The 20780-nt window shown below is 50.8% G+C and overlaps 1 protein-coding gene across 1 annotated transcript; it reads left to right on the top strand.

The window, feature by feature from the left end:
* The first annotated feature begins 537 nt into the window (after positions 1 to 537).
* LOC143833835 (uncharacterized) lies at positions 538 to 18793 on the top strand. Its single transcript, XM_077330060.1, has 10 exons — positions 538 to 2858; positions 3448 to 4235; positions 5062 to 5182; positions 6206 to 7292; positions 10735 to 10961; positions 13412 to 14208; positions 14550 to 14658; positions 15929 to 16342; positions 16616 to 17481; positions 18311 to 18793. Exons 2-10 carry the CDS (start codon positions 3522 to 3524, stop codon positions 18332 to 18334), a joined length of 4359 nt encoding a protein of 1452 aa, XP_077186175.1. The 5' UTR covers positions 538 to 2858; positions 3448 to 3521; the 3' UTR covers positions 18335 to 18793.
* The last annotated feature ends 1987 nt before the right edge of the window (positions 18794 to 20780 follow it).

Below are 20780 nucleotides of genomic sequence, written 5' to 3' on the forward strand. Positions count from 1 at the left end.
ACTCTTGACCTACTCCCGATTTTCTCTGCAGCCGACCTACAACCATATCTGCTTGTGCATTGTTCTTTCATACACCCACCCTCCCTCTGCTTTTCCATGATTGTAGAGTCACCTTAAATTCTACCCCATGTGCCTTAAATAATTAGGGAGATTAATGAAGGGCATTCTTGGCATTGACATCCCCACCTTTGACTCCTCACAGAGCCCTATTTTATTTTGGAATGCTTTTTAAGCAAGCGCTTAAAAAGCAGCATAAAAATTAAGGAAGGAGAAGAGAGAACAGAGAGGCAGTCTTCAAGCAAAGGTTGGATAGACACTTCTCTTGGATGCTTTAGGACAGGGATAGTCAACCTGTGGTCCTCCAGATGTACATGGACTACAATTCCCACGAGCCCCTGCCAGCAAATGTTGGCAGGGGCTCGTGGGAATTGTAGTCCATGAACATCTAGAGGACCACAGGTTCACTACCCCTGCTTTAGGATGCTCTGGGTTGATCCTGCGTTGAGCAGGTGGTTGGACTAGATGGCCTGTCGGCCCCTTCCAACTATGATTCTATGATTCTATGACTAGATGGCCTGTATGGCCCCTTTCAACTCTATGATTCTGTGATTCTGAGTGGAAATGATGATGTTCCTATTACTGAAAAGTGGTCTGGAGGCCAATGGGACAAAACCCCCAACATCTTTGATGAGGCACAAGAAACGGGGTGACTCAACACTGATCTTTAGGAAAGCATCAAGGAAAAACAACATCTCAGAAAAAGAACAAAAAACTTAAGGCACAGAAATCGGGATAACTTGGATCAGTACAGGGCAGAAGTGATGGATAGAAAGCCCATGTGGAAAAGCCCAGAGTTTGGGTTATGATTTAGGGTTCAAAACTGCGCTTGGCCTGGACGCTCATTGGATGGCCTTCAGCCACTTACATTTTCAGTTTAAAACACCTTGCAGGAATGTTGTAAGGATTAGATGGGGGCCGGGAGCAGGGGGAGGGGAGGACAACAACCCTTTATGGCTGAAATATGTTTGATAGTTATAGAAATATCTGTTCTTCACTGGTCAGTGGTATATCTTAGACTGGTTGGGGGCCAAATATCACTTTGGTTATTGTGAGAATACCATAGTCAAGCTTCTATGTTCTTCCTTTGTGGGGGAGGTGTGTGTGTGTGTGGAGGCTGTAGAAAGCTACCATTTGTAGGATTAAAAAAAAACAAAAAACGAGAACAGAAGTCAGCTTCAAGGTTTAAATATTGGGATGTGGGTTATTTTTCAATCCATGTTTCAGGTGGAGCTGGAAGAGTTTTTCCAGTGCGGTATTTATTGCTTACAAGTTTCTAATGCTAAAGATTCTTTTGTATCATAAAATTAACAGTGAATGGGTACAATTGCCAATCCCATAGTGGCAGGTAAAACCTAGCAGCCTTTTTTTGGGTTGCTTAGCAACCCCAAGAACAGTGACAAGGACATTTGTGCCTTAGTTCACATGTTCACTGTTGTTTTCTGGAGGGCTGAGTCTTTTGGAAGCAGGGAGTCAACGCTCCCCGACCTTGCCAGGAGAGATTCCCCCCCCCCAAAGCGGCCGATTAGCTTGTGGCTCGGCAAGATTCTCTTCCCTCCCCTCCCGATTTATATGTAGTATTTCTCTTTTTTCTGAAAAAATAATTTCTTATAAAAAAAAATAAAATAGGGACCCTAAACCAGGAAACTGCATAGGGCAACTTGCAAGGATGTCTTTTGAATGTAAGAGAAGCCATGTTGGATCAGGCCATTAATCTAGTCCAGGCGTGGCCAAAGTGTGGCCCTCCAGAGGTTCATGAACGACAATTTGCATGAGCCCCTACCAGTAATGCTCATTGGAATTGTAGTCCATGGACATCCAGAGAGCCACAGCCTGGCCACCCCTGTGCTATATGTTGGCCTTCGGGGTGGGTGTTCTTTAAGCTCAGGAGATGCTTGTCATGGGGTATGACAGGGGTTGCCAAATTGTGAGCATCTGGAGAGCTACAGTTTGGCCACCTCTGGTCTAGTCCCGACAGTCTGTGTCACCTAGGGGCCATCAGGCAGTTCACCAGTGGGGCCAGACCTCCAAAGCCCTTCCACTGTTCTCTGCCCTCTCCCCACGCCCCCTCCAGTCACCAAGAAGACCTCCCTGAAGCTTATTTTAGGGGCAGAGAGTTTTCTTTTAAAAAATATTCCCTATTTTTGAGGCTGGATTGGGAACCAACTTCAGTTTCAGGATTACCAGTAGAAATACCATCCTTGCACCACTGATGATACTGCTTTCTTCTTTGGCAAACACTGCCTCTGTGCATAAGCAGAGTGCCTTGCCACCACAGTTGAGAAAATACATCTTGTCCTTTGATCTCTGGGATTAGAAGATTTGGTGGGGTCTGATGAAAAGGCACTGATTTTCAAGATCCCTTAAAAAAACCCCTATGCTGTATACCTAGGGATGCCAGCCTCCAGGTGGGACCTGGGGGATCTCCTGGAATTAGAGACTTAAAAGATCAGGTCCCCTGGAGAAAAGGGCTGCTTTGGAGGGTGGACTCCCTAGCATTGTACCCCACTGAAGTCCCTCCCTGTCCCAAGTCCTGGCCACTCCTGGCTCCACCCTCAAAGTCTCCAGGTATTTCCCGGCCCAGAGCTGGCAGCGCTACCTGTACACTTCAATGTGTGTTTTTTAATCTTTTCCTTCAAGAACAGCAAAGGGTTAAAGTGATAGAGGCACATTTCCTAGAAGGGATGCTAAGGGCGGCCAGAACTACCAAAGTCCTCCAATTTCCTCCTTTTGCCACCGGCTTTCCTTGCAGTAGAGTTGGAGGATCTCAGCTGGAGCCCGGCTGGGGGTTACCTGGGCAGGTAAAGATGTGCAGGGGAGTCGGTCCCATGGACTGGATAGCTGGCAAGGGGGAGTGCGTATGGGGGGTGGCTCTCTGGCTCCCAAATTAAGAACAGGGCGGGGAGGAGGAGGTCAGCTCCCTTCTCTGCTCCGTTGAGCTGAGGCCGGATCAGGCAGCGGGAACAGATTTGCCTTGCAGAACTTTGCAAAATCAAAACCCTTGCTAAGAGCTCTAGAAGACAGAAGACTGGCGTTTCTCCTGGCCAGTTGGCAACGGGAATGCAAAGGCGCGTGGGCATCTCCGAAGATTGTGGTATGGCCGGGGAGGGGGTCGAACTGGCCCTATGGACACCCCCCCAATAAAATCCGAGAGAGAGGGAGGTTCCTGGCCTCTTCTCTCCAGTCCACAATAAAGGCAGGTTGCATGCCCTGTTGTCTGGCCTAGGAGTTTTCTGGGCCCTACCTGGAGGTTGGCATCCCTTCCTGTGAGTCCTAATACCCGAGCTCATACTGTAGTTTTCTGTATAAGACCAGTAAAATCCGAAATAGAGGGCACAGTGCCACTTTTATCCATTCTCTCACTTTCCCGTCTCTCTCTTGTCTCTCCAGGACGAAGCCAAGGCCCCAATACCGTAATCTGATAGTCTTCTGTATGAACAACCAAGTGAATACGTGATACGAACATGGAGGGGCAGAGGAGCACAATAGGGGAAGTCTCAGAGGGAACCGGAAAATCCCCCCACGTCCTCCAGGCTGGGAGTATTAGGGAATTGTTACAAAAGTCACCAGGAGATCTGATGGATCAGCGATCTGGGGAGGGATCCCTTTCTCTCATACAATGGGAAGCACAGTGGCAGGAATTCCTGAAGACCTTGGAGTCACCCCATCCTGGATGGGGAATCCCGCCCTTGCCAGCGAAACCTTCGCCCTGGGAGGACGCCAAGGCTTTCCTGGCCTCCTTCGAGCAAGTGGCCGAAGCCTGTCGGTGGCCCCGAGGTGAATGGGCAACCCGACTCCTGCCGGCCCTCAGCGGAGAAGCTGCAAAGGCCTTCCACAGTGTTGTTCCCGAAGACCAAGAGGATTATGGGAAGGTGAAGGCAGCCATTTTGAGAAGGGACGCCCTGAACCGGGAGGAGCAGCGTGAGGAGTTCAGGCGTTTCTGCTACCAGGAGGCCGAGGGGCCACGGGGGGCTTACAGCAGACTCCGGGAAATCTGCCACAAGTGGCTGAGGGCGGAGAATCACAGTAAAGAACAGATCCTGGAGCTCTTGATCCTGGAGCAGCTGCTGAGCGTCCTTCCCCGGGAGATCCAGAGCTGGGTGAGGGGAAGTGGTCCTGAGAGCTGCTCCCAGGCGGTGGCCCTGGCCGAGGAGTTCCTCTCGAGGCAGGAGAAGCAGGTGAGGCCCTCCTGCTGTGTGGGCCCTGGGTGCTGGAGGGCCTGGGGTGGAGCCGGGACAGAGATCTCCCTCCATCTCACTGAGGAGGAGGAGGAGGGGAGTGCTGGGCATGATTGCGTGGTCTGTAGTCATCTACTTGTAGATGAGGTTGATTCTTAAGTTGCTTATGCATGTTGTGTGACATGTCTTGCCCCAAGTGCTGTTCCTGATAAGCTCTGTTGTTTTTAACCTTTTGACGGTGGAGGAACCACTGAAATATTTTTCAAGCTTCGAAAAACCCTTTGCAGAAGTGGGCACAGAAGTAAGATGTGAGAGCCAGCCAGTCAATCAATTGATCATTGACCATCTCCGCTGTGGAGAAAGAGACTAGGCCTATGGAATAGGCTGCCTAAGGAGGTGGTGAGCTCCCCCTCACTGGCAGTCTTCAAGCAAAGGTTGGATACACACTTTTCTTGGATGCTTTAGGATGCTTAGGGCTAATCCTGCGTTGAGCAGGGGGTTGGGCTAGATGGCCTGTATGGCCCCTTCCAACTCTATGATTCTATGATTCTATACAACAACAGGGAAAGTGGGCTTCTGTGACATCTAGTGATGTCAACGGCCATCAGAATTTTCTGCAGAAGGCCGTGTAACCCCTGGGGAACTCTCACATAACCCCAGGTTGCCCCAGAATCTTTGTTTGGATTCCCCGGATTAAGGAAACCCCATCTTGATTTCTCTCTGTCATATGGCAATGGAGTTACTCAACAGGTTGGGTGACCGAATATTTCGCTGTGGATCTCCTCCCCCCTCCCGGCCCTGAAAGGTTCCCTCTCTGCTGTTGCAGGTGCTCTTCGAGGCAGCATCTGGGCGCGTCTCCGAAGCTGGCCAGGCGTCACCTGAGAATGAGCAGAGGCATCCTTGGATGGATATCCGGGAAGTGGAGGCCGGAGAGGGCAGCCTGCTAGGTAAGGAGGGAGGGACGCCTACCGACTCATTCTGAAGCTGAGGCAGGTTCGAAGAAAATTACAAAAACTTAAAAATGATAGGCTGCGGTGAGATTTGCTTAAAATGGACAAGGCAGACTGAGATCTTGGGAAATCGCAGTGTCCCCCCCCCTCCCCCGTAGGTTGCTAGCAAACAAGGCCTAGGTGGTCTTGCCTGTAGTGCCTGGGGCCCAATTTGACAAACATGGCGAAGCCAAAAGAAGGCAAGGAAAACAGAGTTTTCCACGCAACATCTCTAGTTGCCCAGTCCTTCCTATGGCTGCCATTCCACAGCGTCAATGATGGGGTTACCACATGGCAGATTTCTGCATCAGCAGTGGCTGAGGTTCCCAGTTCTGGGTCGGGAAACATCTGGAGATGTTCTTCAAAAGAGTAAAAGATTAGTAGTTAATTGTAACTGGAAGAGCTTAACCCAGCCTTTCTCAACTTTTTTACCGTTGAGAGACCCCTGAAACATCCTTCAGGCTTCGAGAGACCCCGGGAGTGGCACGATCAGGCTGAATATGGTTGGGACGCATAGCTGTGGACACGCCCACCCGGGGCTCCTCCCCTTCCTCCAGGCCCATCATTGGCCATAGGGGGGGTGTAGGTTGATATGACCATATATGGCCATATCACCAGATACATGTTTATCAGATTTAAATACATATTAAAAATTAAGTAATTTTGGGAAACCCTTTCAGAGCCATCAAAAACCCCAGGTGTTCATGAAAACCTGGTTCAGAAAGCCTGGTTTAACCAGATTGTGACACCCTATTGACGTAATCCTCCCCCCTTTTTTGGGCAGAAGCTGAAGCAATTCTAAGAACACTTTTAACCATTTAGGTACCACTGTCTGAGCACAAGATACAACCAGCCACATACTTGGGGCCGGAGGAGGTTCTAGCCTAGGAAACAAAATACACACAGATCTGTTATGGAGGGGATGATTTGCGACGGTTCTCCCTGCTGGGGGTGGTAACTGGATCACTGCCTTTCTTCAAGCAGATGAAATTCCGGAGAACAAAAACAGCAGGGGATTCCGGACTTTCACACCAGACAAACCCAAGAATGGGGACTTGAAAGGAGCCTTTGGACAAAAGCAGCTGGAGGGAAGCTGCACAGTGGAACGGAAGGATAATCCTATTCCTTGCCAAGGTGGGGAATTCCCGGAAATCCTCGACCAAGGAGAAAAGGCAACCCCAAAGAGAAGAAACGGAGGCCACAGTGCTCACGGGGGAATCCACGTGCAGAAAAAACAAAATGCAAGCTCGAAGTCTGGGCAGACTTTCAGCCAGAGCGTGGCCCTGATGTCACACCGAGAGAGTCACTCGCCAGAGAAACCGTATAATTGCTCAGAGTGCGGAGTGAGCTTCAGCTGGAGGACGAGTCTCACTTGGCATCAGAGAATTCACAACGGGGAAGAACCTCCCAAAATTCCAGAGGCTGACAACAGCTATGTTGGGCAACCAGGCCCCCCAAAGCCTCAGGCGATCCCCACAGGAGAAAAACCATCTCTGCGCTCAGAGGCTGTGAGGGGCCTCAGCAGCCGGGTAAGCCTTCCTGCACAACAAACGCCACAGGTGGCGGAGAGACCGTATAAATGCCCAGAGTGTGGAAAGCGATTTCGGCGGCTGGCGCACCTTCAGCAGCATCAGAGCATCCACACCGGGGAGAAGCCGTATCAGTGCTCGGAGTGCGGGAAGAAGTTTACGCGGGTGTCCACCCTGAGGCAGCATCAGACAATCCACACGGGGGAGAAGCCTTATGAGTGTGCCGAGTGCGGGAAGGCCTTCCGTCACCGCATAAGCTTCACTGTGCATCAGAGAGCGCACACCGGGGAGAGACCTTACAAATGCTCAGAATGCGGAGTGAGGTTTAATCGGACCGCGCAGCTGCAGAGGCATCAGACTGTCCACTCGGGGGAGAAACCCTACCAGTGTTTAGAGTGCGGGAAGAGATTTGGTTTCAGTTCCTACCTTCAAAAACATCTACAGATACACACAGGGGACAAACCGTACCAGGGCCTGGAGTGCGGAAAGCAGTATATTCAGCTGTCACACCTTCAGCCTCATCAACCAAAAACCAGATAGTGGCTCAGTTTGTGGCAAGAGCTTGTCTGTTAAAAGCCACATGGGATGTTCACGCCGTCCAATGAACTACTGCTTGGATTAGCCTGGTTTATCAAGGGACTGGAAATTATTCCGTGAAGAAGGATCTTCTTTGTGGTTGCCCCGTTTTCTGTGCGGAACTCCGTCTGTGGAACCTTAACAATCTGCTCTTACTTGCCTTGTGGGAAATTGGTGGAAATATTTCTGCTTTGCAAAACCTGTGGAAGAACAGGCTATCTGTGGTCCCTGTTAACCAATGTAAAACAGAGTGGTCGGACAATATCCTAAATAAGCAAAGGGCAGGGAGGCCCAAGAGGGTGGATAGATCAAAATGGCAGCCATGGGGGATATTTGAATGCTCTTGTTGCTGAAGGCTGCTGCTTGAATTAAAGGGGGGAGGGACGAATGGCTTATTTGTGAAGACCCCCACAGATGTCTTTACAAAAAGGGGGCCTTGGTAGGTTTCAGGGGGATCTTGTGGGTTTTGTTAGAAGTTCCCCACCTAGAAAATAATGAGGACTATCAGCATGAGAGTTTTTTCCTGAAAAATTCCATCTGAAGAGGTTAAAGGGACACTCTGCGTTAGTCTTGGGATGTGCGGGTTGGAGAAAGATTTTTGTGGGAGAGCAAGGAAGGCTGGTATCTTCCCCTAGCCATCCATTAAAACCCTGAAGAACAACAAAACATGATAGGGGTTTGCATAATTAGGCATGGAATAGAGAAGGTAGAGATAGAAATCCTCTTCTTTTTTTCTCACGATATCAGAACTCACGGGCATTCCATGAAATTAATTGGCAATAAGCATTGAACAGATAAAAGGAAGTGCTTCTTCACCCAAAGAGTAATTAACACGTGGCATTCACTGCCGCAGGAAGCGGTGGTACTGGTTACAAGCATAGACACCTTCAAGAGGGGATTGGACATACGCATGGAGCAGAGATCCATCTGTGGCTCTTGGCCTCAAGGTACGGAGGGAAGAGTGTTTGGAGCAGGGGTGCTCTGTATTCTTGGTGCTTGGGGGCCACAGTGGGAGGGCTTCTGGAGTTCTGGCCCCGCTGGTGGACCTCCAGTGGCACCTGGGATTTGGCCACCACATGTCACAGGGTGCTAGACTGAATGGCCCCTTGGCCCAATCCAACATGGCTTCCCTTATGTTATAAAACAATGGCCTGTGTGGGAATCTTAGAGATTAAACTGGGCAGTCTACTTTTCTCCCAGTGTTGACCGAGGCATAGCATATTGATAACCTTGACAGGTCAATTCCTGTTAACTGGGGAGCGGAATGGGGGTGTTTTCTGCGTATTTCAGGGGTAGCCAAACTGTGGCTCTCCAGATGTCCATGAACTACAATTCCCACGAGCCCCTGCCAATATGGGAATTGTAGTGCATGAATATCTGGAGAGCCACAGTCTGGCCACCTCTGGCCAATAGGCTCTCTGAGTATACAGCTGGATGTTTGTGACTGGAAAGGACAGTATACTAAGGAATCAGAGTTTGGCTGAGAGCTGATGAAGGAGGAAACAGAGAGAACATTCTGGCTGAGGGTTTTTGGCCCTACTGTGGGCAATAAAATTCCAGAAATGGGCCTTCATGAGTACACCTTCCCCCTCCTTGATTGACTCTATTGCAACAAAGATTATCCATAGAATTATTATCCATAGAATTGGGTGGACAAATGCAGTTCATAAGACACGAATTCCCTAAATCGCAGTCTCTCCTCTCCACACCACAGCTTCCATATGGGCTGGGCAGAAGAAGGGGTGGGGGAATTCCCTTCCCCTAATATCAACATTTTTATCTAAGGGGGTTGCTTTCACCATTCATCCCTGTAGCTCTCAGCCTAGCCTACCTTGTAGCATTGTTGTTATACTATAACAGGGGAGGGAGATTTTTTTTAATATACCTGTGTTTCTTGGCCAGTTTGAGGACACACAAGGATCCAAAATTCAGCAGAGTGTTGGTTTCACGTTGTTAAAGAGATGCTGTAAAAAAAAAAAAGTGTAAATTTTCAGTTTCCTCTATATTGTCTTCTGAATTCTTTGTTAATTAAATGTGCAAAGGATCAACACAGTGGAAGAATATGGCAAATTTTTCAGTCTTGTCTCAACCTGGGATGCCAAATTCCAGGTGGGACCTGGGGATCCTCTGATATTATAGCCCATCTCCAGACTACAGAGAGCAGTTCCCCTGGAGAAAAAGCCTGCTTTGGAGGGTGGGTTCTGGGCATTGTTCCCCCCCGGCCTCCTCAGACTGCTTCCTCAAATCTCCAGGCATTTCCCAATCTGCATCTGGCAACTCTACATCCCCCATCCCCTGCTGATGGCCAGGAGGGAACCCAGCAACCCTATCCGAAAGAGCAGAGATAACCTGTCACTGAACAGGGCCTAGTCTGCCTGGATTTATGAGACAGGCCTGTGAAAAACAAAAAAGTTCATGTGGGTCAATGAATTAGCACTGTGGAGGCTCTGTGGAGCCAGTGTGGCGTAGGGGTCAAGAGCGTTGGCTTCTAGTCTGGAAAGCTGGGTTTGATTCCCCGCTCCTCCGCATGCAGCCAGGTGGGTGACCTTGGGCTAGTCATAGTCCTGTCAGAGTTCTCTCAGCCCCACCTACCACACAGGGTGTCTGTGATGGGGAGAGGAAGGCCCCTTTGGGTCGACACTCCTTTGGATTGTGAGAAGCGGAGTATAAAAAACAATTCTTACAACTCCTTTGCAAAGGCCTGCGCCGGTAGGAGGCCATCTCTGTAGTTTGAAGGGGAGCTATCATTCTGGGAGATCCTCAGGTCCCACCTGGGGGCTGGCATCCTTAGCAGGCAGCTGTCAATCTCCACTCCTGAGGTTCCAGAGCAGATTTCCCTGGCCAGAAGCTTTAAACAAAAAACAAAAAAACAGGCATGTTGAATTGGCTTCCTTTATTTAAAGAAGAAAAATGAATTCCTTGGATCACAGAGTAACCCTGGAGCCCTTGATTCCCATGCCTTGTCAAGAAGAAGAGTTCGTCTTTATATCCCGCTCCGCTCCCGACCCAAAGGAATCCCAAAGCCTTCCGCCCCTCTCCCCACAACGGACATCCTTCCCACAACAGACCATTGCAATCTCCCTCTCGCCTCTTTCAGGGGTGGAGAGAGCTTCGAGAGAACTGCTCTAACAGGACTGCGACTCGCCCAAGGGCCGCCTGTACCTTGAGGAGGAGCTGGGAATGGAAGAGTTAAGCGGGCGAGCGAGCTGCGTGGCCTAGAGAGGGGCGAAGGGAGGCCAGAGACTGAAGCGGAGTCCGTCATCCGAGCTCCTCCTCCTCCTGGGTTTGGGCCCCGGCTTTTCTGGCCGGGCGACTGCTGGAAGGGGAAGGGGAAGGGGAAGGGGAAGGGCTCGTGCGGTGGGTGGGCAGCCCTGCAAGGTGGGCAGTGGGTGGGCAGCCCTGAGCCGCAGGTGCCCAGCAAGGAGGCGGTCAGGCTGGCTTCCCCTCTGCGCCCGGGTTTTGTTGCAGTCTCGGGCTCCGGCTGCCGGCGCTGAGGATGGATCGGCAGGGAGGAGCCGCGGGGCAGCGGGTTTCCCTCCGGTCCGAGCGCGCATCCCGACAGGTCCAGCCTCTTTGGAAAAGCGCAGGAGCGCGGCTGGCTGGATGCGATGCCAACTCCAGGGGAAGCGCAGGTGGGTGACGAAGGTTTTGCCGGGAGGGGGGGAGAGAGAAAAGGACCCATGGAGATTCCCCATTCCGGCCCCCCAGTTTGAGCGGGGGGTCTGTGCTTCTGTCTCAGCTGACCACTGGCGGGGGGGGGAATGGGGGGGAATGGGGGGAGGGTTGCCAGATCCAGGTGGGGAAACTCCTGGAGATTTGGGGATGCAGTGTGCGGAGGACAGGGACGTCCATGCGGGACAATGCCCCAGAGCCCACCCTGCAAAGCAGCCATTTCCTCCAAGGGAAAATGTAATTCCAGGGATTCCCCAGGTCCCACCTGGAGGCTGGCATCCCTGAGCCTTACTGGGATACAGTGCCCCCGGTGTCCAGAATCACACCCAGGCTCCTGATGAAATGCCCTGGGCTTAGTTTGGTGTAGTGGTTAGGAGTGCGGACTTCTAATCTGGCATGCCGGGTTCGATTCTGCGCTCCCCCACATGCAGCCAGCTGGGGGACCTTGGGCTAGTCACAGCACTGATAAATCTGTTTTGATCGAGCAGTGATATCAGGGCTCTCTCAGCCTCACCCACCCCACAGGGTGTCTGTTGTGGGGAGAGGAATGGGAAGGCGACTGTAAGCCGCTTTGAGCCTCCTTCGGGTAGAGAAAAGCGGCATATAAGAACTGACTCTTCTTCTAGTTAGCTCCGTCAGTATTGACTGTCTGTCCATGTGCCAGCCTCATAGAGGACTTCCAAGAGTCCTGTGGGTGAAGGGGTGGCCTGGTCCACTTTCCTCCAAAGAATCTTTTCCTTGTTGGTGTCAGTGGTCTGCTTCACAGCAGGAGGAGGGGTGCAAAAGCAACATGGGGGGAGGAGACACAGGGATGGTCCTTTTGACTTTGCAGAGATTGCATAGCAGGAGGGTCCTGAGGGACCATTGCAATCTCCCTCCCCCCCTTCCAGAATCTGATCTGGCTCTTGCCTCTGAGTGCAAGCAGAGTGCCATGCCCTGTTTGGTAGAGAGGGCACATAGACGGGGAGGGTGGAGTCTCTGTGGTGAGGAAGAAAGCAATAGTTCAGGAGCAGAGCCAATCCTGTGCACAGGGGAGATCCTCGGTTCCACCCTGGGCCTCTGAACTCAAACCAACCAAAAGAGCATAGCTGAGAGGAAGTCCTGTGAAGTGCTGCCTTGAGGCTAGACTACTGGACAGCTCCCCACAAGGGACGGTCCTTGAAGACCACTTGGGAAGTTCAGGCCTCACGGAACGCTAGCTCAGGAGTCAGGCAAAATGCGCCTCTTTTGTAAGTGCTCTGATGGCTCTTAATTGTGTCCAGGTTCAGTTCAAGGGCCCAGTTATCACCAGGAAGGCCTTGCCCGTCCCATTACGCTGTACGCCTGGAGGTGCCTTCTGTGGGGTCTTATCAAGACCAGTCTTCTCTGCTCTGAGCAAGCTCCCCAGGGTCCCAGGCCTTCACATGACTTCCTCCCTGGTCCCTTTCACTGAAGGTGCTGGGAATTGAAGTTGGGACCTTCTGTGCCCAAAGCAGGCTCTCTGCCAGGTCTGCTAATCGGTTGACCGATAGGAAAGTTCTCCAAAAAGGAGGTGGACAAAATGGAGAGGGTGCAGAGGAGAGCAATGGGGATGATCCAGGACCTGGGGAGAGCAAGCCCTGTGAGGCAAGGCCGAGGGACTTGGGAATGTTAAACCTGGAGAAGAGGAGGTTGAAAGGGGACATGGTTGGTCTCTTGGTGGTCTTTGAAAGGTGGTCACTTGGAAGAGGGCAGGGAGCACTTGCTATTGGCAGCAGAGAAGAGGACCCACAGTAATGGGTATAAACTCCTTGCAGAATGGTACTGGCTAGATATCAGAGGAAAAGCTTTCACAAGGTAGTTCAGCAGTGGAATCGGCTGCCTAAGGAGGTGGTGAGCTCCCCCTCACTGGTGGTCTTCAAGCTGTGGCTGGACAGATACTTATCCTGGATGGTTTAGGCTGATTCCTGCATTGTGCAGGGGGGTGGACTAGATGGCCTGTATGGCCCCTTCCATCTCTATGGTTCTAGGATTCTTCTCATGGATGCTTGAGGCTGATCCTGCAGAGAGCAGGGGGTTGGACTAGATGGCCCACATGGCCCCTTCTAACTCAGTGGTTGGATGATCCTAATTGGAGCACACGTCTTTGAAGATGTCACCCTGCCAATGGATACATTTCTGTGTTCAGGTGGGGGAGCCTTCCTGACATTTCACAAACCAAGAGAAGCAATTTTTAAGAAGGGCTTTTCTTTAGCGGAATAGAAACCGCAAACTTTGTAACTAGAATCTTAACGTATGCATGCAGTGGACATAAAATTCATTCTGGTACCTCTTTTTTTGTGTGTGTAATTAGTGTATCTGGTTAGAAGAATTGTGTTGGAGCCATAAAACCAGACGTGGATTGATTCAGGGTGTGTCTCTTCTCTCTTCCTCATATTTATCTTTTCCCCAGGGTGGAAAACAAGAACCTGTCCAAAGGTTTTCAGTCCTGCAACATCGGTACTGAGTGATCATTCAGAGCCAGAAATGGAGAAAGAGACTCCCGCAGGTCCCAAATTAGGGGACGTGTCAGAGGAGAAAGGAGAAGCCCTTCATGTCCTCCAGGCTGGGAGTATCAGGGAAATCCTGCAAAGAAGAACAGGACATCCAGTGAATCTGCCTGCAGCGGAGGGATCCCTTTCCCTTGAGCAGTGGGAAGCCCAGTGGCAGGAGTTCCTCAGGGCACTGGAATCTTCTCACTCCCCATGGGGAATCTCCCCCTTGCCAGAGAAACCGTCACCCTGGGATAATGCCAAGACCTTTCTGGCTGCTTTTGAGCAAGTGGCCGAAGCCTGTCGGTGGCCCCAGGAAGAGTGGGCGAGCCGACTCCTGCCGGCCCTCAGCGGAGTAGCCGAGCGAGCCTTGAACAGCCTGGATGTCCCAGACAGAGAGGATTATGGGAAAGTGAAGGCAGCCATCTTGCGAGTAGATGCCCTGAGCCGGGAGAAGCAACGTGAAGAGTTCAGGCGTTTCTGCTACCAGGAGGCTGAGGGGCCACGAGGGGCTTACTGCCGATTGCGGGAAATGTGCCGCGGGTGGCTGAGGGTAGAGAACCACAGCAAGGAGCAGATCCTGGAGCTCTTGATCCTGGAGCAACTGCTGAGCATCCTTCCCCTGGAGATCCAGAGCCGGGTGCGAGAGAGCAGCCCCCAGAGCTGCTCCCAAGCTGTGGCCCTGGCTGAGGAGCTCCTCTCAAGGGAGGAGAACCAGGTGAGGCCCTTCTGCTGTGCAGGCCCGGATTGTGAGAGGGCCTGGGGTGGAGGCAGGGCTGAGATCTGGCCCTTTTGGGATGGGGGGAGAGAGGAGGGGAGTCCTGGGGTGTGATGGGAGGGCTTGTTGCCTTGTTTCCAGCTGAATCCAGAGTCTCTGGGTGGGGAGGAGTTTTCTCTCAAACTGAGAAAGGATGTTTTGGCATTTATAAGCCACTTTGAGACTCCTTTGGGTAGTAAAAAGCAGGGTGCAAGAAACACATCTAGTTCCTTCTTCATCCTCTCCCCACCCCCTTTAGTTCTCTATTTCTACCCTGAAAAGTTCCCTCTCTCCTATTGCAGGTGCCCTGGAAGATGTCTGGGAGTGCCTCTGAGGCTGGCCAGGCTTCATCTGAGAGGGAGCTTTTGCTGGCTGTCGAGGAAGAGGAGGCCAGAGAGGCTGGTCCACTGGGTAAGGTGGGAAGGAGACCTTTGGGGGCCTAAATCCAAGGCACCTGGAAGCTTGGAACAGTGGTTAAGAGTGGTGGCTGCTAATCTGGTGAGCCGGGTTTGATTTGCTGCTCCTCCCCATGCAGCCAGCAGGGTGACCCTGGGCTAGTCTTGATGGTGCTGTTCTCACAGAGCCGTTATGTCAGAGCTCTCTCAGCCCCACCTACCTCACAGGGTATCTGTTGTGAGGAGAGGAAAGGATTGTAGGCTGCTTTGAGAGTCCTTCAGGCAGTGAAAAGTGGGGAATAAAAAACAATTCTTCTTCTTCTGGGGCTGAGCTCAGCTGCAGCTCCTTTCCTCTCTTTGAGGGCTGCAGTGTCAGATTTTTCGGAGGATAGCATATTCTAGTGCAGGGCTAGTCAACCTGTGGTCCTCCAGATGTTCATGGACTACAATTCCTATTGGGAATTCATGGGAATTATAGTCCATGAACATCTGGAGGACCACAGGTTGACTCACCCCTGTTCTAGGGAATGTGCCTGCTGGACCAGGTCAAGTTCTACTGACTCTTTTTTTATAGTAGTCAGGCCTTCCCATGGATAGCCCAGTCTAGCAACCTGAAGCTCTTCTTTGTGGCCTGATAGACAGCTTGAAAACAGCTTGATCTGATATGTGAGAACAGCAGGGAGATTAATATATGCTCAGAACTTATGGTATAGAATCATAGAGTGAGAAGGGTTCTCCAGGGTCATCTAGTCCAACCCGCAGAAAGCAGGAAATTTACAACTACCTGCCCAGCTACAGTGACCCCAGATGATCCCCTCGCCCTGAAAAAAAAATCTTCCAGAATCCCTTGCCAGTCTGGCCTGGAGGAAATTCACCTCCTGACCCCAAAGTGACAATTGGCATTTCCCTGGGTGTGCAAGAAAGGGCCCCAAGAGCCAAGCTTGGGCACAATCCCTTCTGCCCACCCCCTCACCATCTGCCTAAATTCACAGAATCATCATTCCTGTGAGGTGGGTATCTAGCCTCTGCTTAAAAACTTCAAAGGAAGGAGAACCCGCCACCTCCTGAGGAAGCCTGCTCCACTGAGGAACTGCTCTAACTGCCAGGAACTTCTTCCGGATGAATCAAACCTGGCTTTATGGATTAGAAGCCGCCGCTTCTAACCACTACACCAAGCTGGCTCTCTTGATGGACTAATCGAAATACACCCCAGGAGGCAGGAGTGATGGATCTGAGTCTAGTTCTCATTTGCAAGACTGCTGATCGGATCTCTCTCTTTATTTCAGCCGGCAGCACAGGCAAGACGGCCGAGGAATTCCAGGCACCATCATCGGATGATTCTAAGAAGGAAGAGTTGGCAGACAAATTCAGGAGTGTAGAAGGGATCATGAGGCAGGAGGGAAACAGCAAGCTTGAGCAGAGGGATAAACCCCTTCCGTTCCAAGGACGGGGCTCCTGCGAAATCCCAGTCCAAGAAAAAAGGCCGGCTGAAAAACGAAGGAGCCACGGCCTCCACCCTAACCAGAGAATCCACTCCAGGGAAAACAAAAGCTTGACTTTCGGAAAGCCCTTAGCTCAGAAAAATAATGTTGTTTCCCAGGAACAGATTTGTACAAGAGAGAAACCCTGCAGTTGCTTGGAGTGCAAAAAGAGCTTCAATCATCTCACAACCCCTACTTCACACCCCAAAAGGCATTTAGGTAAGGAGCTGTATATAAAGCAGGGGTAGTCAACCTGTGGTCCTCCAGATGTCCATGGACTACAGTTCCCACGAGCCCCTGCCAGCAACTGCATCTGGAGGACCACAGGTTGACTACCCCTGGTATAAAGGGTATGGAATGGTCTCCTCTGATGCGGAAGGCTGCAACATACAGCAAGAAGCCACTGAAACATGTTGCTTGTGGAAGGAGCTTCCGATCGAGATTCAACCTCCTTGCTCGGTGCTAACGGGATCTCTCTCTTTATTTCCACAGGGGATGACCAGGGGGATGAGGAAGACGGGGGGCCGCCCCGGTTACCTCCAGACAGAGCCCGGCCTGAAGACCAGAATGGAAACTCCAGGAATCCAGATGAACCAAAAAGGCAGGAGGGGCGCCACACAGTCGACAGGATGGACAAGCGGGGGGTCTCCGTGCAAGCAGGGGATTTCTGTGAAATACTTCACATAGCGGGGGGCACCTACATGTGCTTGGAGTGTGGGATGAACTTCCCCGATCCGGCTCAGTACGATATCCATTTGCAAGTTCACGGCGGGAAGAAGAGCCACCGATGCTTGGCGTGCGGAAGGAGCTTCCTTTGCAGGGCGGAACTCCTTCGGCACCACCGAATCCACACGGGGGAGAAGCCGTACGGCTGCCCCGAATGCGGCAAGAGCTATTCGCAGAAAACAAACCTCATTCAGCACCAAAGAATCCACTCGGGAGAGAAGCCATACAAATGCTCCGAGTGCGGGAAGTGCTTCGGCTGGTATAGTGAGCTCCAGCGGCACCGCAGGATCCACACCGGGGAGAAACCTTTCCAGTGCTCCGAGTGCGGGAAGAGATTCAGCCGCACCTGCCACCTCCAGCAGCACCTCAGGACCCACACCGAGGAGAAGCCTTTCGAATGCTCGGAGTGCGGGATGAGCTTCAGCTGGAACGGCAATCTTCAGCGCCATCAGAGAACCCACACGGGGGAGAAGCCCTTTGGATGCGCGGTGTGTGGAAAGAGGTTCATCCAGAAATCCAGCCTTCAACAGCATCAGAGAATCCACTCGGGGAGAAGCCACGTGGACGTTCAGGCGGTTACCAGAGCTTCTCTCCTCTTTCACACCTTAAGGACTACGACAGAGTTCCCACAGGTTGAAAACTACGTATAAAACAGAATCAGAGTCCAGTGGCACGCTTGCACTCGGAAGCTCCCGCCTTGAATAAATCTTTGTTGGTCTTAAAGGTGCCCGACTGGACTCTGATTTTGCTTTGTTGTGCTGCTTCAGACCAACACGGCTACCCGCTTGAAACTATATATAAAGTCAAGGAAAGAAGGTTGGTTTTTATACCCCACTTTTCACCTCTCAAAGGAGTCCCCAAATGATTTACAATCACCGTCCCTTTCTCTCTCTGCAACAGACACTCAGTGAAGCAGGTGGGGCTATGAGAGCTCTGAGGGAACTGTGCCTGGCCCAAGGTCACCCTAAAGGCCTCGTAAGTCCCATAGCAGTTTATAATCCGCTTCTCCTTTTCTCCTCACAACAGATTCCCTATGAGGTAGGTGGGACTGAGCGAGCTCTGAGAGAACTGTCTAACTCAAGGTCACCCAGCAGGCCTCATGCTTCTCAAAGCAGCTTATAATCGCTTTCCTTTCTCCACAATAGACACCCTGTGAGGTAGGTGAGGCTGAGGGAAATCTGACAGAATTGTTCTGAGAAAACAGCTCTAAGATGACTGTGACTGGCCCAAGGTCACCCAGCTGGCAGCATGTGGAGGGACGGGAAATCAACCCTGGCTCTCCAAATTACAGGCCACCGCTCCTGACCATTACACCAAGTTCTTGCATCTGTACAGAAACTTTACCATAATGGTTGATGCCAAAAAAGAAAAACACACAAGTCAACTCAGGGACAAATGGTATAAATACTCAAATGGTGGAGAGAATTTGAACCATGGTCTAACTGCAAACTGATCTTATAGGAAGAAAGCAAAGATGTATCCTGAGAGTGGAAGAGAGATTCAAGCCCAGCTCTGCCCTTCTTGAGCACTGAGAAATCCACGCATGGGAGAAACCTCAGAAGTGTCTCAAGAAGCCGAGGCAGATTTTGACCTTTGTGCTCCACACAAAGATAAAGCTTTCCTGCAGGTGGGTCTCCAGATGTCCACGGACTACAATTCCCATGAGCCCCTCGGTGGACATCTAGAGAGCCACAGTTTGGCCACCCCTGCATGGGATGAGGGGAATTCACAACATTAAAGTCATTTGTTGTTATGTGCGAAGTCGTGTCCGACCCATCGCGACCCCATGGACAATGATCCTCCAGGCCTTCCTGTCCTCTACCATTCCCCGGAGTCCATTTAAGTTTGCACCTACTGCTTCAGTGACTCCATCCAGCCACCTCATTCTCTGTCGTCCCCTTCTTCTTTTGCCCTCAATCGCTCCCAGCATTAGGCTCTTCTCCAGGGAGTCCTTCCTTCTCATGAGGTGGCCAAAGTATTTGAGTTTCATCTTCAGGATCTGGCCTTCTAAAGAGCAGTCAGGGTTGATCTCCTCTAGGACTGACCGGTTTGTTCGCCTTGCAGTCCAAGGGACTCGCAAGAGTCTTCTCCAGCACCAGAGTTCAAAAGCCTCAATTCTTTGACGCTCGGCCTTCCTTATGGTCCAACTCTCGCAGCCATACATTGCAACTGGGAAGACCATAGCCTTGACTAAACGCACTTTTGTTGGCAGGGTGATGTCTCTGCTTTTTAGGATGCTGTCTAGATTTGCCATAGCTTTCCTCCCCAGGAGCAAGCGTCTTTTAATTTCTTTGCTGCAGTCCCCATCTGCAGTGATCTTGGAGCCCAGGAAAATAAAATCTGTCACTATCTCCATTTCTTCCCCATCTATTTGCCAGGAATTGAGAGGGCCGGATGCCATGATTGTTGTTTTCTTGATGTTGAGTTTCAAGCCAACTTTTGCACTCTCCTCCTTCACCCGCATCAACAGGCTCTTTAGTTCCTCTTCACTTTCTGCCATTAGAGTGGTATCATCTGCATATCTGAGGTTGTTGATATTTATCCCTGCAATCTTGATCCCAATTTGTGACTCCTCTAATCCCGCATTTCTCATGATGTGCTCTGCATACAAGTTAAATAGGCAAGGCGACAGTATACAGCCTTGCCGAACTCCTTTCTCAATTTTGAACCAGTCAGTGATTCCATGTTCAGTTCTCACTGTTGCTTCTTGACCTACATATAAATTTCTCAAGAGACAAATAAGATGCTAAAGTCATAGACACAATGAAATATTACAATAATAAAAACCAAAAAAATACTAAAATACAGTTTAAAATCCTCATTCCCGCTGCCCTCACCCTCTTAACCCCCTCTGCCACTTGCCCCAGACTGAGGACAGGTAAATAATGAGACAGTCAAGAAAGCTCCTTGGAAAAATAGCCTTGAAGAGCTGGTGACATAATTTCCATTCGCAAAAGCCCACATAGAAATAGAGAAGTTGATAGTACAGCTCACCAGCACCTGATGTAACGCAGTGTCCACCACCAGTTTCCCTAATTTACGAACAGTTCCATCTTGTGAGGAGGCCAGAGAAGCCTCCCTCTCCCCCCCCCATCCAAAGAATTGTGAGTTTTTAAAAGGAAACTCAATATGTTCTTTAACAACATGTGAGATCCTGAAGTTTAGAAGAATATCCTTACATTTCCCTTGATTCTCCTGACAGCATCAGGAGGGAGATGTAAAATGCTCTTTACTGTGTTTTGTGGAAATTTTTTTTTTCACGAATTGGCATTAAAGGCAATGTTTAAAATGTTCGTCCACCAGAAGGGTTTTGGGAGGTTTCAAAAACCATCGATAAAGCTGTGGTGATAGAGCCTCTCGTGGCGCAGAGTGGTAAGGCAGCAGACATGCAGTCTGAAGCTCTGCCCATGAGGCTGGGAGTTCAATCCCAGCAGCCGGCTCAAGGTTGGCTCAGCCTTCCATCCTTCCGAGGTCGGTAAAATGAGTACCCAGCTTGCTGGGGGGTAAACGGTAATGACTGGGGAAGGCACTGGCAAACCACCCCGTATTGAGTCTGCCATGAAAACGCTGGAGGGCGTCCCCCCAAGGGTCAGACATGACCCGGTGCTTGCACAGGGGATACCTTTACCTTTACCTTAAAGCTGTGGTGAGAACCTTTCTGGCAAGCACTTGAGACAGGCACCTTCCGTTGCACTTGCTCAGGGTCCCTGGCCCAAAAGAGGTAAACCCAAGCTGTTCCACTAGGCCTAGGGGACACTCCCTGCCCTAGAACCCCACTTACAAAACACCAGTCTGTCCATTAAACCAACCCCCTCTCTGTAATGGTTTTAAGGAGGCATCTTTTAATGTTTTGATTTTAAATTGATATATTTTTTTTATTAAGTCAAGTGCATCGTATACTTTATAAATGTGGTCATTCACCCTGGCCCTA

The sequence above is a fragment of the Paroedura picta genome, chromosome 3 (genome assembly GCF_049243985.1).
Source record: "Paroedura picta isolate Pp20150507F chromosome 3, Ppicta_v3.0, whole genome shotgun sequence".
In the NCBI taxonomy this organism is placed as follows: Eukaryota; Metazoa; Chordata; class Lepidosauria; order Squamata; family Gekkonidae; genus Paroedura; species Paroedura picta.

Excerpts from the sequence above, each read along its gene's own strand:
- LOC143833835 (XM_077330060.1), top strand. The coding sequence starts at position 3,522 with ATGGAGGGGCAGAGGAGCACAATAGGGGAAGTCTCAGAGGGAACCGGA. Across the intron at positions 4,236-5,061 it reads TCTCGAGGCAGGAGAAGCAG|GTGCTCTTCGAGGCAGCATC; the intron begins GTGAGGCCCTCC and ends CTGCTGTTGCAG. Across the intron at positions 17,482-18,310 it reads CTACGACAGAGTTCCCACAG|GAAGAAAGCAAAGATGTATC; the intron begins GTTGAAAACTAC and ends CTGATCTTATAG.